The sequence below is a fragment of the Leptosomus discolor genome, chromosome 8, assembly GCF_034619465.1.
Source record: "Leptosomus discolor isolate bLepDis1 chromosome 8, bLepDis1.hap2, whole genome shotgun sequence".
Classification (NCBI taxonomy): Eukaryota; Metazoa; Chordata; class Aves; order Leptosomiformes; family Leptosomidae; genus Leptosomus; species Leptosomus discolor.
Window position 1 is genome coordinate 5,127,072 of NC_141398.1, and position 11,874 is coordinate 5,138,945.

An 11,874-nucleotide genomic window follows, 5' to 3' on the forward strand; every position below is an offset into this window, starting at 1 on the left:
ATCCAGCGCGGGGTTTGCGGGGAGCTGAAGGCGACCTGCGGGCGAGGAGGTGAGGGAGGCAGGCCCGGCCGGGCGGGGGGGGGGGGGGAGGCGGCGGCGGCGGCAGCGCTTTGTTATGAGAAGCGAGAAACCGGGGGGGGGGGGGGCGCTGGGGGGCGCTGCAGGGTGGGGTTGTCCCCGCCGAGGGCGCGGAGCGCGGTCCCTGCGGGTGCTGGGTGACAGCGTGACCGTTTTGCCGTTCCTCCTGCCACGGTAGATGTCCCTGAACCCGCGCCTCAGCCGCAGCCTGCATGCCCGCCCTGGGTGGAGCGTTCTCCTTTGTCGAGCCGGGACCCGCTCTCCTTTCTCGTTCAAGCAGAAGAGGAGCTAGCGAGGAAACCGAAAACACGCTCGAGTTGATGTTTGAGAAGTTCGGGTGCAGGAGAGTCTGGTAGGATTCCTGTTCATGCCCTTTTTTTTTTTTTTTTTTTTTTTTGGATGAATTTCAGACAGTCGTTCGAAAATAACAACCTGCGTCCATTACCTTTCTTTGCACAAACTGCTTTGGGTGTCCTCCATAAGTAGCGGGATGACCCGCTTAAAAGATATCTCTCTGTGTGTGTATGTATAATATAATATTATATGTATTTTTAAAAAATATATTTGTGTGTATGCATATATAAAATTTGCCAGGAGAAATTTAGGCAGAGTACTGTGAATTTTTACTAATAGATTATTTTTTTCATTTGCTGATCCACAACTAGTCATTTATATTAAAACAGGGGGGGGAAGCACCCAAAGAGTTCGGTTTTTTTCTTTTTTAATCTGATTATACGTAACACGATTTCCATATAGATCTCATTCATATCTGTAATATGCACCTAATTACCTAGTGATTTCAAGTCTCAAGGTAGACCGGGTCAGGCCTGGAACACTCTGATGGAAGCTCTGTGAGGAAAACCTAATATTTGGGGAAGAAGGACGCTGTTTACTGATGGTTCTGTCACTCAAATGAAAAATGAACCTGTTCTTATGACCAGATTGGATCATTCCATCTCCCTGCCTTTCTTTCACCCTCAAACACTGGATGAAAAGGACAGAATTATGATTGATTTCCAATGCTCTTAATTACTGACTATGCTTAAAAGTTCACCTGCAAATTAAGTTGGATAAATATGTTTTTCCTTTTTTCAATACTGAACTATTTCTGGTAGTAATCCTGTTGGCATTGGTGAATGAATTCCGTTTTCACACCGCAAGTGACCACAATTAGCAAACTGGGTTTGGTTAGTGTAGCCTTAACATTCAGGTTAAGTCTTCCACCGTAACTTTCTCTTTGCATTTTCTTTTGCCTAAAAAAATATTCCAGGGACTGAAAACGCTCACACATGCCAACCTGAACATGGTGTTTTTTGTTTTTTTTTTAAATGGGCTTCTTTGCAACCTGTAGGACTTCGGGTGTATGTTTAGGTGTGTGCGAGCAAAATAATACATAGATACGTAGAACCTATGTGCGCTTCTCGTGTAATTTTTTTCAAGGTATTCTTCCAGCAGATCACAGCACATCCTTTACAGTCTTTAAAAGAAGAATGCCACACCACATTTCGAAGTAAAAATGAGGAGTTGAGATATATTTTTGTTATTTTAAAGCAATAAAGGTTTGTGCAAGAGGGCAAGAACAAGGATGCTGATTTTCTTTAAGGCAAGTTGTGAACTGAGCTGTGCCAGGAGAAGATATTTAGGATCAAGTACTTCCTTACTACGCGTGCCTTAGAGCCTGGGCACCTGCAAGAGTGGGAGAAACCTTCCGTTCTTTGTTTCTTAGAATTTACTGTGCAACTGTCCTCATGTGCCTACACATTCCCAAATCAATCTTGTTCACTGTCTGAGCTCTACACTTCCGTTTCAGCACATGCTAAATTATATCCTGGGCATATGTCCTGGAAGGATCTTTTAGCCTCAAAATGGAAGTTGTTTGGGCTTGTGAGAGTCCTTTCTCATATTCCACAGAGGAGCTAGTGGGCTGCCAGAAGGTGATTAATATGCATAAAGAAAAACAGGTGAATATAAATATATGGTGGTGCTTTGCTGCAGCTTCTCAGTATTCTAAGTTCTCTGACATCTTAGAGTGCTTTAGGGTTCACCTAATTGAAAATGGGCTTTAATGTATTGAAGCAAGCAGGCTAAGCATGTAGGAGCTTGAAAAGAATCTTCAAGAACTCTTTTCTTCTGTGTAGTAAGTGCATTAAACTGCTTTCACCAGTTCTTGAGTTCTTTTATGCATCCTAGATCATAATCCTGCCTTTTTCATGGAAGGGACGAAAGTACAGTGTGTATGTGTAGGAAAAAATAGTTAGGAATGTGTATGGGGGAAGGGAAGACTGATACATTGTATTCTTCTCGGAGTAGGATCTATATTCTGTTCTTAGATGTACAGTATTTGAGCTTGTAACTGGGGATCTCAGATGCTACCACAGTAAAAATAATAGTAAAAAATGGTAGTGCGTAATGAAAGTGATACTGAAGGGTTTTCTGTGGCTCTGTCCATGAAAGATGAGCTTTTACCCTAGTACGTAGGTTGTTAATATTTATATGAAGTCATATTTGGAAATGTTTTAAATATTTACTGATAGCAGTTGATTTCTGCCAGTCTGTATAGCTAAATATTTAGCACCTGGAATCCAGAAGTCCAGGTATCATTGTTTGGCTTTTTGAACTTAGTCTCCAAAGCTCTTTAAAATCCATTGTTTTTCTAATTAAGGGGATCTTCTAACCACAAACATGTCATGATTTTTTTGGTCTGAGATTCTCACACCTTCTCAAAGCTAGAAATAAGATTTACATGCATCAGCAGAAGGCAGAATCAGCCATTTCTGATCATATAGAGTCTCTGGTCTCTGATCCTGGTTTTTCAGGGTCATAAACTATTGGACCTTATGGCTTGTTGGTGGGACTGCTTTTCACCCTGTTCTTTGGTGAAATTGAGGCTAAGACAGGCTGAAGCACCAATATGTAGACCTAAGAATGTCATTTCAGCAGCTTTCCAAAGCAGCTCAATGGTTTGGAATGTACTTCAGTAGAACAGATTAGTAGACAAGAGTCCATTTCATTATAGGTCTCTCTTATTTTACATGTTTTGAGAGCTGTTTGATGGAGCAAGGTTGCCAGTTTTCAGGAACTCTTTGTTAGGATGTCCATTCCCTGACCTTTTGATCATTTTTTATTTAAGGAACTTCTGAAGCAGATGTTCTCTTCTGTCTTTTAGACCTAGATACTTTAAGCATTGGTATGTGATACTTTCAAATTTGTTTACATAGGCTTTATTTGTTCTGTGGGATGATAGATGTTTAAGAATTCCCGTCACCAACATGTGGGGTGACTACTTTTTCACGGAGAGTAATAAATAACTTGATAGAGTGTGATGCTGGATCAAGGAACTGTCTTCCTTACGCTCAGCCACTCAGCTCTCTTCCTTCTTCCACCTTTTTTCTTCCTTGAAAAATCAACAAGCTGTCCTGCAGGCAGTAGAACTAATAAAGTCTGGTTTCCTGTGGCTCTTTCCCTGTGTCCCCTAAATCCTGTCTGCTGCAAAAGCTCCGTGCAGAGAGCAGCAGAACCGTGACCAGCCAGGGCCCACGTAGTGTTGGCTGTCCGGTCAGGCCGTGCCCAGTGGTTACCCAGTGGAGCGGTGACAGAAAGTGCAAACCGGGCGTTTGTTGCCCCTTTTTCAGGAGGGGTATGACTTAACTGCTCTGCTGCCAACATGCTTAACCCAGACTGTTACTGACCCCGATTGACTTTGTCTCAGTTTTGCCATTCTAGGCTTTGTTCTGCTGCTTCCTCAGTGCTTTGACGCCTCTTCTTTGTTTTGCTGGGTTTTGTCGTGTTTTATGGGCTACTTGAGGAAGCTCCTGTTCTTATGTCAGAGTTGGGTTCTCATTTTTTAGCTTGTCTGTTAGCTTTCTTTGTTAATGTGGGTAGTTCTTTCCGCTGAAAGAGGTGAGAATATCTGTAAGTATTAAGACGGTTGGAGGAAAGGAGTTACAAGGTTGGTACAAAGAGAGTGTTAGTGTGGTGGAGTTAAGGAAAAAATATTGGAAAGGGGAAATCTGATGGTGATATCTGTTGCATCTTCAAGTAATGTTATGAGGGAAGTAGTGGAAATAGTGGGCAAAACACTAGAAAATTCATTTTGGGAGAGTCCTAGACTGCTAGGAATATGAACCAGTTATCTTATTAACTATGTTCTATCTCTGAATTTTATGATTAAAGCCAGAAAAAATGTGAGCTAAGACAGCATTGCTCCCCCTTTTTCTGCTTAATTATCCAGAAGTTTCTGCCCAAAATGTAAAAGTAGCTGGGGCTACACCATTAGTAGTGGGAAGGAATGGGCAAAGTAGTGTGGAAGAATAAAAGAATAACCTACATTTTGCAGCACAGTCAGGTATTAATAATTCAAGGAATTCACTACTTTATTCATTGTTTTGTGGCTAAGGATTCCATGGTTTCAGCTACCCTATTGACTGAGTCCGTGATACATAAGGCTGGAGAAGAGAGGCAGTCGCTCACGTGGTGTGAGTGGGTAGCAGTGACTGCTTTGAGTGAGGCCAAGACTTTTCAGCCTGGTCGTTTGCTCCTGGGAGTAACCAGCAGCACAAGCGTGAGGAAGTGACACACACGCCGAGTCAGCAGTAGAGGGCAAAGGACCTGTGCCTTCAGAGCGGTTAGTTTCCGTAATTAGTAATTAATTCCTGCCTTCTTGTAACCCTTGCCTCTTCTCAGTATTGTAATCCTGCTGCCTGTTGGGTGGCAGTCGAGGAGGGCTGAGCCAAACCCACAGAAGGCTTTAAAAAGAGAACTTCTTACTATCATTTCTCGGACAACTTTCAAATATTGTAGAGAGAGGGGAGAAGTCAGTCATACGCAGTCTGCAAGGGTAGAAGAGGGTGTTTTGTTGTACCACAGGAAACCCAAACCTGCTGAAGGTGGCTTTAGACTTAAACCTGAAGGTGGCGAGGGCTGGATTGAATGAATAGTGCAATGAATAAGAAAACTAGTTATTAAAACCAAGTTACTAAGTAAATTGAATAGTGAGTATTTTGTATCAAGACAAACTGTAACAAAGGCAAGACTTTTCTAATTACAGTGTACTTCTGGAACTGTGTAGCCACAAAAGTGGCGATAGAAAATGGCACACAGTTATGCTACATCTCACCTGAGTGTTTCCCTATGTATTCTAGAACTACTCACAAACTATCCTAGAAAATAAAGTGGGTTGGAATCAGAAGCTACTTAGGCGTTATTTGGTGAAACACAAGTTTCCTGATGCTGTAACCAGTTCTAATTTGTGTTTGTTTGTTGTTTTTTTGCTTTCAACATTGTTTTCATAGGATTTTTGGCTTCTTGAAGAAACAGTAGAAAATGCAAAACGAAATAATAAAACCTGCTAAATACTTCTCGGAAGTGGAGAAGAGTGTGCTGCTTGCGTTAGTTGAAAAATACAAATACGTGCTTGAATGTAAAAAAAGTGATGCAAGAACTATTGCTCTGAAACAACGGACCTGGCAAGCACTAGCTCATGAATATAATTCACAGCCCAGTGTATCCCTGCGAGACTTCAAACAGTTAAAGAAATGCTGGGAAAATATCAAGGCACGGACAAAAAAGATAATGGCACATGAAAGGCGGGAGAAGGTAAAAAGAAGTATTAGTCCACTTATAAATACTCACCTCATAGGGAAAGAGAAGATTGCCAGCATAATGCCTGAGCAAATGTACTTTTTGCAGAGCCCACCAGAAGAAGATTCTGAATATCAGCCTGATGCTTCTAGTCAAGGTATAAATGTTACTGTAATGATGCAAGTAGTGTTGTTTTGTATGTGATTTTGCCAGTGACTCAGAAGTCTAAATCTCTCCACTTAGCTGAGACTGCTGGTTATAGAAAAGTCATTTCAGAGCTATGATATTATGAGACTGTGTATTTCCCTGGGCCCCTGTGGTGGTTTGACCCCAGCTGGATGGCAGGTGCCCACCAAAGCCGTTCTATCACTCTCTCCCTCCTCAACTGAGCAGAGGAGAGAAAAATATAACAGGCTTGTGGGGTCGAGATAAGGACAGGGAGATCACTCAACATTTACTGTCATGGGCAAAACAGACTCGACTTGGGAAAAATGTGATTTATTACCAATTAACTGAGAGAGGAGTAAGGAGAAATAAAGCCAAATCTTAAAACACCTTCCCCTCATCCCTCCCTTCTTTCCTGGGCTTAACTTTGTTCCCAGTTCTCTCTCCCTCCTCCTCCCGAGGGGTGCGCAGAGACGGGGTTGTGGTCAGTTCATCGCACGTTGTTTCTGCCGCTCCTTCCTCCTCAGGGGGAGGTCTCCTCACACTCTTCCCCTGCTCCAATGTGGGGTCCCCCTCACGGAAGAAAGTCTTCCATGACTTCTCCAACGTGCGTCCTCCCACGGGTTCAGTTCTTCATGAACTGCTCCAATGTGGGTCTCCTCCATGGGGTGCAGTCCTTCAGGAACCAACTGCTCCCATGTGGGTCCCCCCATGGGGTCACCAGCAGCAAACCTGCTCCAGCATGGGCTGCTCTCTCTCCACGGGCCACAGGCCCTGCCAGGAGCCTGCTCCGGTGCAGGCTTCCCACGGGGTCACAGCTTCCTTCAGTCATCCACCTACTCTGACGTGGGGCCCTCCATGGGGTGTAGGCAGTCATCTGCTCCACCGCCCATGGGCTGCAGGGGGACAGCCTGCCTCACCGTGGTCTTCACCACAGGCCACCGGCACCTGCAGCACCTCCTCCCCCTCCTTCTTCACTGGCCTTGGCATCTGCAGAAAATGTTTTCTCTCGCATATCCTCACTCCTCTCTCTTGCTGCAATTGCTGCTGCACGATAACTTTTCCCCTTCTTAAACACGTTATCCCAGGGGTGCTACCACCATCGCTGATGGGCTCAGCCTTGGCCAGCGGCGGGTACATCTTAAAGCCAGCTGGCACTGGCTGTATGAGACATAGGGGAAACTTCTAGCAGCTTCTCACAAAAGCCATCCCTGTAACGCCCTTGCTACCAAAACCTTGCCATGACAACCCATTACAGCCCCCAGGAGTTAAACAGAGGTTTTACTCAATTTTTTTTCATCAGTTTTTGACATTTCTGCTACTTTGTGGCAAGCATGACAGTAGCTATAATGCTGGCTTTCCAGAGAACAGTCCCAAGATATTTTGATCCTTTATAAAGCATCATTTGCTGGGAAAAGGTTGTCTGAGCATTAAAAAAAAAAAAAAAAAAAAAGCCACTAGCAGCAAATTGATACACAATTGTCTGCTGCAAGAGTTCCCTGTAGGTCTTTCCTCCTTTGCTTTCAAGGACTGAAAAGAGTAGGTAGAGCCACATTTCACACTGCATTCCACATTGAAGAATGGCTTTTCTGAAAAAGTTCAGCACTGCCGCCTTCTTTGTTTGGCAAGCAGACACAGAAGGAATAACCCAATACCAGAAGGGAGGGTGGCTACAGTGGTTTCTTGCAAACTTTACTACGTCAGGATCACACATAGAAACTCTCCTTGCTCAAAAGACAACAGTAACTACCTTGTTAGGTAATATCCATACAATGCCTCTTTCATAATTGTGTTTACTATAAGTAGCCATCAGGATTTGTATTTTGAGACTCTTATTTGCAGCGGTAACTATTTTATTCCATGAGTAGTCCCCTCTATTTCAGAAGAACTGGCAGAACCTTTTCAAAGTTAGAATAATGTAATTTTTTTCCTAAAAATCTACACCACTGCGTTTACGACATGTACAATAGAGACCAGGAAGGAATCAGTAGGATTCTTCCTAGTATTCCCTCAGTCTCTTGGTAGTCATGTTGGAACAGCTCTTCACTTGACACTCAGCTCTTTCATAAAAATATTACAAGTCATATACGGATTTGGCTTAAACAGATGCACTGAGGTTCAGCACCAGGCTCAGCCACCTAAATTTAGGTGTCCACTGATACATGTCTGCATTGACTTTAGTCTTCTGAGCTCCCGTTATAGCCATGGAGGTCTGTCAGCCCGAGGTGGTTCAGTTCAGCCCATTATGCCCTCGGTATTCTGTAACAGAGCTGCATTATGCGGTGGCTCCTGCGCTGTGGTCCAGAAGCGCTCGGTTTAGATGCATCCACCAATAGCGGTATTATCACAAGTTCGTGTTTCTTGAGGGAGGAGAAGGGAATACTATAATACTTTTTCCTCTTATGTTTTACAGAGTCATTTGTTGTCTCAAATAGAGAACTTTGTGATGAAGAGAAAGAGCTGGTACATTTCCCAGTATGTGAAGGAACCTCCCAACCTGAGCCTTCGTGTTCTGATGTCAGAATAGCAGCAGATAAGAACTACAGAAGTAAAGCATCTCAGGAAAGTGCTCTGAAAAAGATGCATGAGGAAGAACATCACCAGCAAATGTCAATTTTGCAACTGCAGTTGATCCAAATGAATGAAGTGCATGTGGCAAAAATACAGCAAATCGAAAGAGAGTGTGAGATGGCTGAAGAAGAACACAGGATAAAAATGGAAGTGCTAAATAAAAAGAAAATGTATTGGGAGAGAAAACTGCAGACCATCACAAAGGAATGGCCTGTATCATCCTTTAACAGACCCTTTCCTAATTCACCTTAGAACATGGAGGGGCAGAGAGTCAATCTGAGCACATGTATGGATAACGCACACTGGAAAGAGGGTTTTTTAATGTGAATGTACAGTGACGGGATAGGTGCCTGCGTGGTAGTGAACACACTTTGACTCTTAATGTTTAGGGAAACAGTGGTAGAGTCCACTGAGGGGAAAACTGTATTGTTCATTCTGTAGGTAGTTCTGATTTGTTTAACTCTCGGACATGCGCAGTGTTCTAAAATGTGAACGTGGTTTCCCCTCTCAGAATACCCTAACATCCTTTTGAAATTCAAGGTACTCGGGGTGTTCTTACATTGGGTGTCCTTAAGAAAACTCAACAGCTTTGGACATCAGGTTAGAGTGTTTATTTTGATTTCTGTCTCCTCCTATCTACCATCCCTTAATGTGTTTAAAGGTCGTTTAGATGTGGTGCTTGGCGATATGGTTTAGGGCTGTACTTGGTAGAGTAGGGTTGATGGTTGGACTTGATGATCTCAAAGGTCTTTTCCAACCCGAATGATTGTATGATTCTGTGATTCTGTTGCCCAAATGAAGGCAAGGGGAGGAGTTGCTCTCTGCTATTGAGACAAAAGCTGATTGACAGGTATTTGTGGGATTGTTATGCTGGGGCTTAGGAAAAAAAAAAACAACCCTGTCTCTGGTTAATACAGTTCATAACTTATTTTTCATAGAAGATGTGAAAATGAAGGAAGTAGCAAAAGCACCACTGTGGTCACTGAGCCCTTCGCGTATGAAGAACAGTCATGTTTGCCAGCTGCCTGGCTGATTGAGAGAATGGTTGTGGACTGGCCCTCCAGTTGTTTGAGCCTTGACCTTTAAGAAGTCGGAAAGAAGGTGACTTCTTCCTCAAAAGCCATTATGCTTGTCCTTTCTTTTCCAGGCCCATCTTGTATTGGAGCAGAATACCAAAACAGGGGGGGTCGCATGCTGCTGCTGGGCTGTGTGCTGCTCACCTGGAGTCATTCCGAGGGGAAGAGCTTTTCAACGATTTGCCAAGCTCTCAAAATGTAGCGAGCCAGCCAGTCCACTGGCAAAGTCTCCCCCTGTCTCCCTGTGCAATACTTGATGATGTAGCAGCTAGCTGGAGTATTTCAGCCTCTCCCTAGCTAGAAGAAAAGACTGAGACTCACCCTCTTTTCCTTCACGTAGGGTGGGATGCAGTTCAAGGGAATCATTCCTGTCTTGGAGCACTGTTCTGTTTTGTTCTGTCCTGTGTGTTACGGTGGTGTGTTTCTTGCCTTTGCCGTCAGTGAGGGGTGATGGACGTGATTTGTGTGAACGGATTCACGTGAAGGTCCCCCCAGGGTTTGGGGGTCCAGAACAGTAGATGGTAGGAAAGCACAAATAAAGATAATCCTTCCCCAGGCAATCGTTCAGTCTGGTGGGGCAAGGGTTAAGAAAACATGACCTACAGAACTCCGCAAAGATTCTTAAGAACTTCTGATGTGTGAAAAGCTCTTTCACAGGAAGGTGTACAGCCATCATTTGAGGCACTGAAAAAAATGAACAAAAATATAAATTTCCATTGAAAAACCCGAGTATCGCATTATTCAATAAAGTATTTTCAGATCGCGATTTGTGAGGGCAAGTCCCTACCGTGAGCAGCGTGTTCAAATTCGAGCATGTTACAAAACGTACATTCCCAGTCACGCTCCCACCTCTTCCCTGGATGTTCCTTCTGGTGGAGTGAGTTTCTTCTGGTTTTGTTTTGGTTTGAGGTTTTTTCGTGTGTTTCTTGTTCTTGAGCTGCTTTCCCTGCTGATGATTCATCTGTGCAAGCGCTGCCCTTCTCAGCCGCAGTCCTCGCTGCGGTTCACTCCGTGGTACACGCGTTGCTCCCTTCAACGTGCTAACACCAGCGATCGCGATGGGAGTGAGTTGTTACAACTTACATGACAGCGACAAAAAATTCGCAGAGCTGCTGCAAGATCAAAAAAAAAATAGGCCATGGATGAAATCTGAAGACAGATCTTTTTGAAAGCAAACTCAATTTTCTTCTAAATTGGCTGTATGAAGGAAGCACAGGACTTCCAAAGAAGGATATCATTATGGACGCTTTTTTTCCTGCTGAATGGAAGCGCTGTTGGAAGATGCAATAACAGTAGAGGCGAAAGAAAGAAGTAAGCACGAGTGAGGACCTTTGTGCCCTGAGGTTGCATTCTGTGGTCTGGAAGATGAGTCAGTTATTTGAGTGGTTATGACAATTGTTTGGGCACCACCCAGAAAAAAGAACAGGAAAGACATTTGTCTTACCCAGTGATGGGATTCCTTCCACACTGCTTCTAAGTGAAAGTAATTTGAAACTATGAAATGGAAACCGTGTATGTTAAAGTGTCGAAAGGTGAGGAATGGAGACAATTTTCAGCACTGTGAAGAGAGCAAGAACAGAGTAGACAATCCAGGTCTAGATAACCCTGTGAAAAGGTATGAAATAATCCAGGGAGAATCTCATGAAATGTGAGATAAGGGTAGTTTTGACCCCTGAAAGTTATACCATTGCTCATGAGAGATTGTTTTATTTTTATATTAAAAAATAGTTTAAAAAAATGCATGTTTTCAGACTGTACTAAGTGGGCAATGCCTTGCATTTGGGTATATATTCTTAGTCTGAGACCAAAAGTTAGAGTCCTTAGGCTGAACAATAGACCCTTTTAATTCAGCTTCTATTTAAAAGAAAGAAGATCACGGAAGAAAAACTAGAAAGAGCCAAGCTGAAGATACAAAAGAAAGAATGACTAGTACACGTGTAGAGGAAGAATGGGAATGTCACACCTACACAAATGATACAAGGTGCTTTTGTGGTACAGGTAACAGATGGCTTCCTGGGGACACAGGCTTGTGCTTTCCCATCTGTGGTTGACTGCTGGGTGCTGTAAGGTTGGGTGATAAACACAGAGAAATGGAAAAGATCAGCAAAATGAAGTAATGTGTCTCTTTGCCAGCCTTTGGCTTCTCCATCGAAAGCCTTTATGAAGTGATTGGTGTGGTGGAGTTCAAATGAATTGAGAAATGTGGCTTTTACCATTTATTTTGGGTTTTTGGTTTGGTTTTTTTTTTTTGGAATTACTTCCTCTGGTATTAGGGTTTATCTTTTGTTTTACTTTTCTTATATGTAAAATAGCCATTTCAGACAGTGCATCCATTTGTTCCTCTCCCTTTTCTCTAGCTTACATCATTCAAATACTTTCACGTATTTGTGTTTTCCTATTAACC

The 11,874-nt window shown here is 43.2% G+C and overlaps 1 protein-coding gene across 1 annotated transcript; it reads left to right on the forward strand.

The window, feature by feature from the left end:
* The first annotated feature begins 235 nt into the window (after nt 1–235).
* MSANTD3 (Myb/SANT DNA binding domain containing 3) lies at nt 236–9,936 on the forward strand. The gene is made up of 3 exons (XM_086469046.1): nt 236–430; nt 5,370–5,815; nt 8,237–9,936. The coding sequence occupies exons 2-3, from the start codon at nt 5,401–5,403 to the stop codon at nt 8,644–8,646; spliced, it is 825 nt and encodes a 274-aa protein (XP_086325172.1). The 5' UTR covers nt 236–430; nt 5,370–5,400; the 3' UTR covers nt 8,647–9,936.
* The last annotated feature ends 1,938 nt before the right edge of the window (nt 9,937–11,874 follow it).

Coding starts and splice junctions, on each gene's coding strand:
- MSANTD3 (XM_086469046.1), top strand. CDS start 5,401: ATGCAAAACGAAATAATAAAACCTGCTAAATACTTCTCGGAAGTGGAG. Junction 5,816..8,236: donor GCCTGATGCTTCTAGTCAAG/GTATAAATGTTA, acceptor TATGTTTTACAG/AGTCATTTGTTGTCTCAAAT.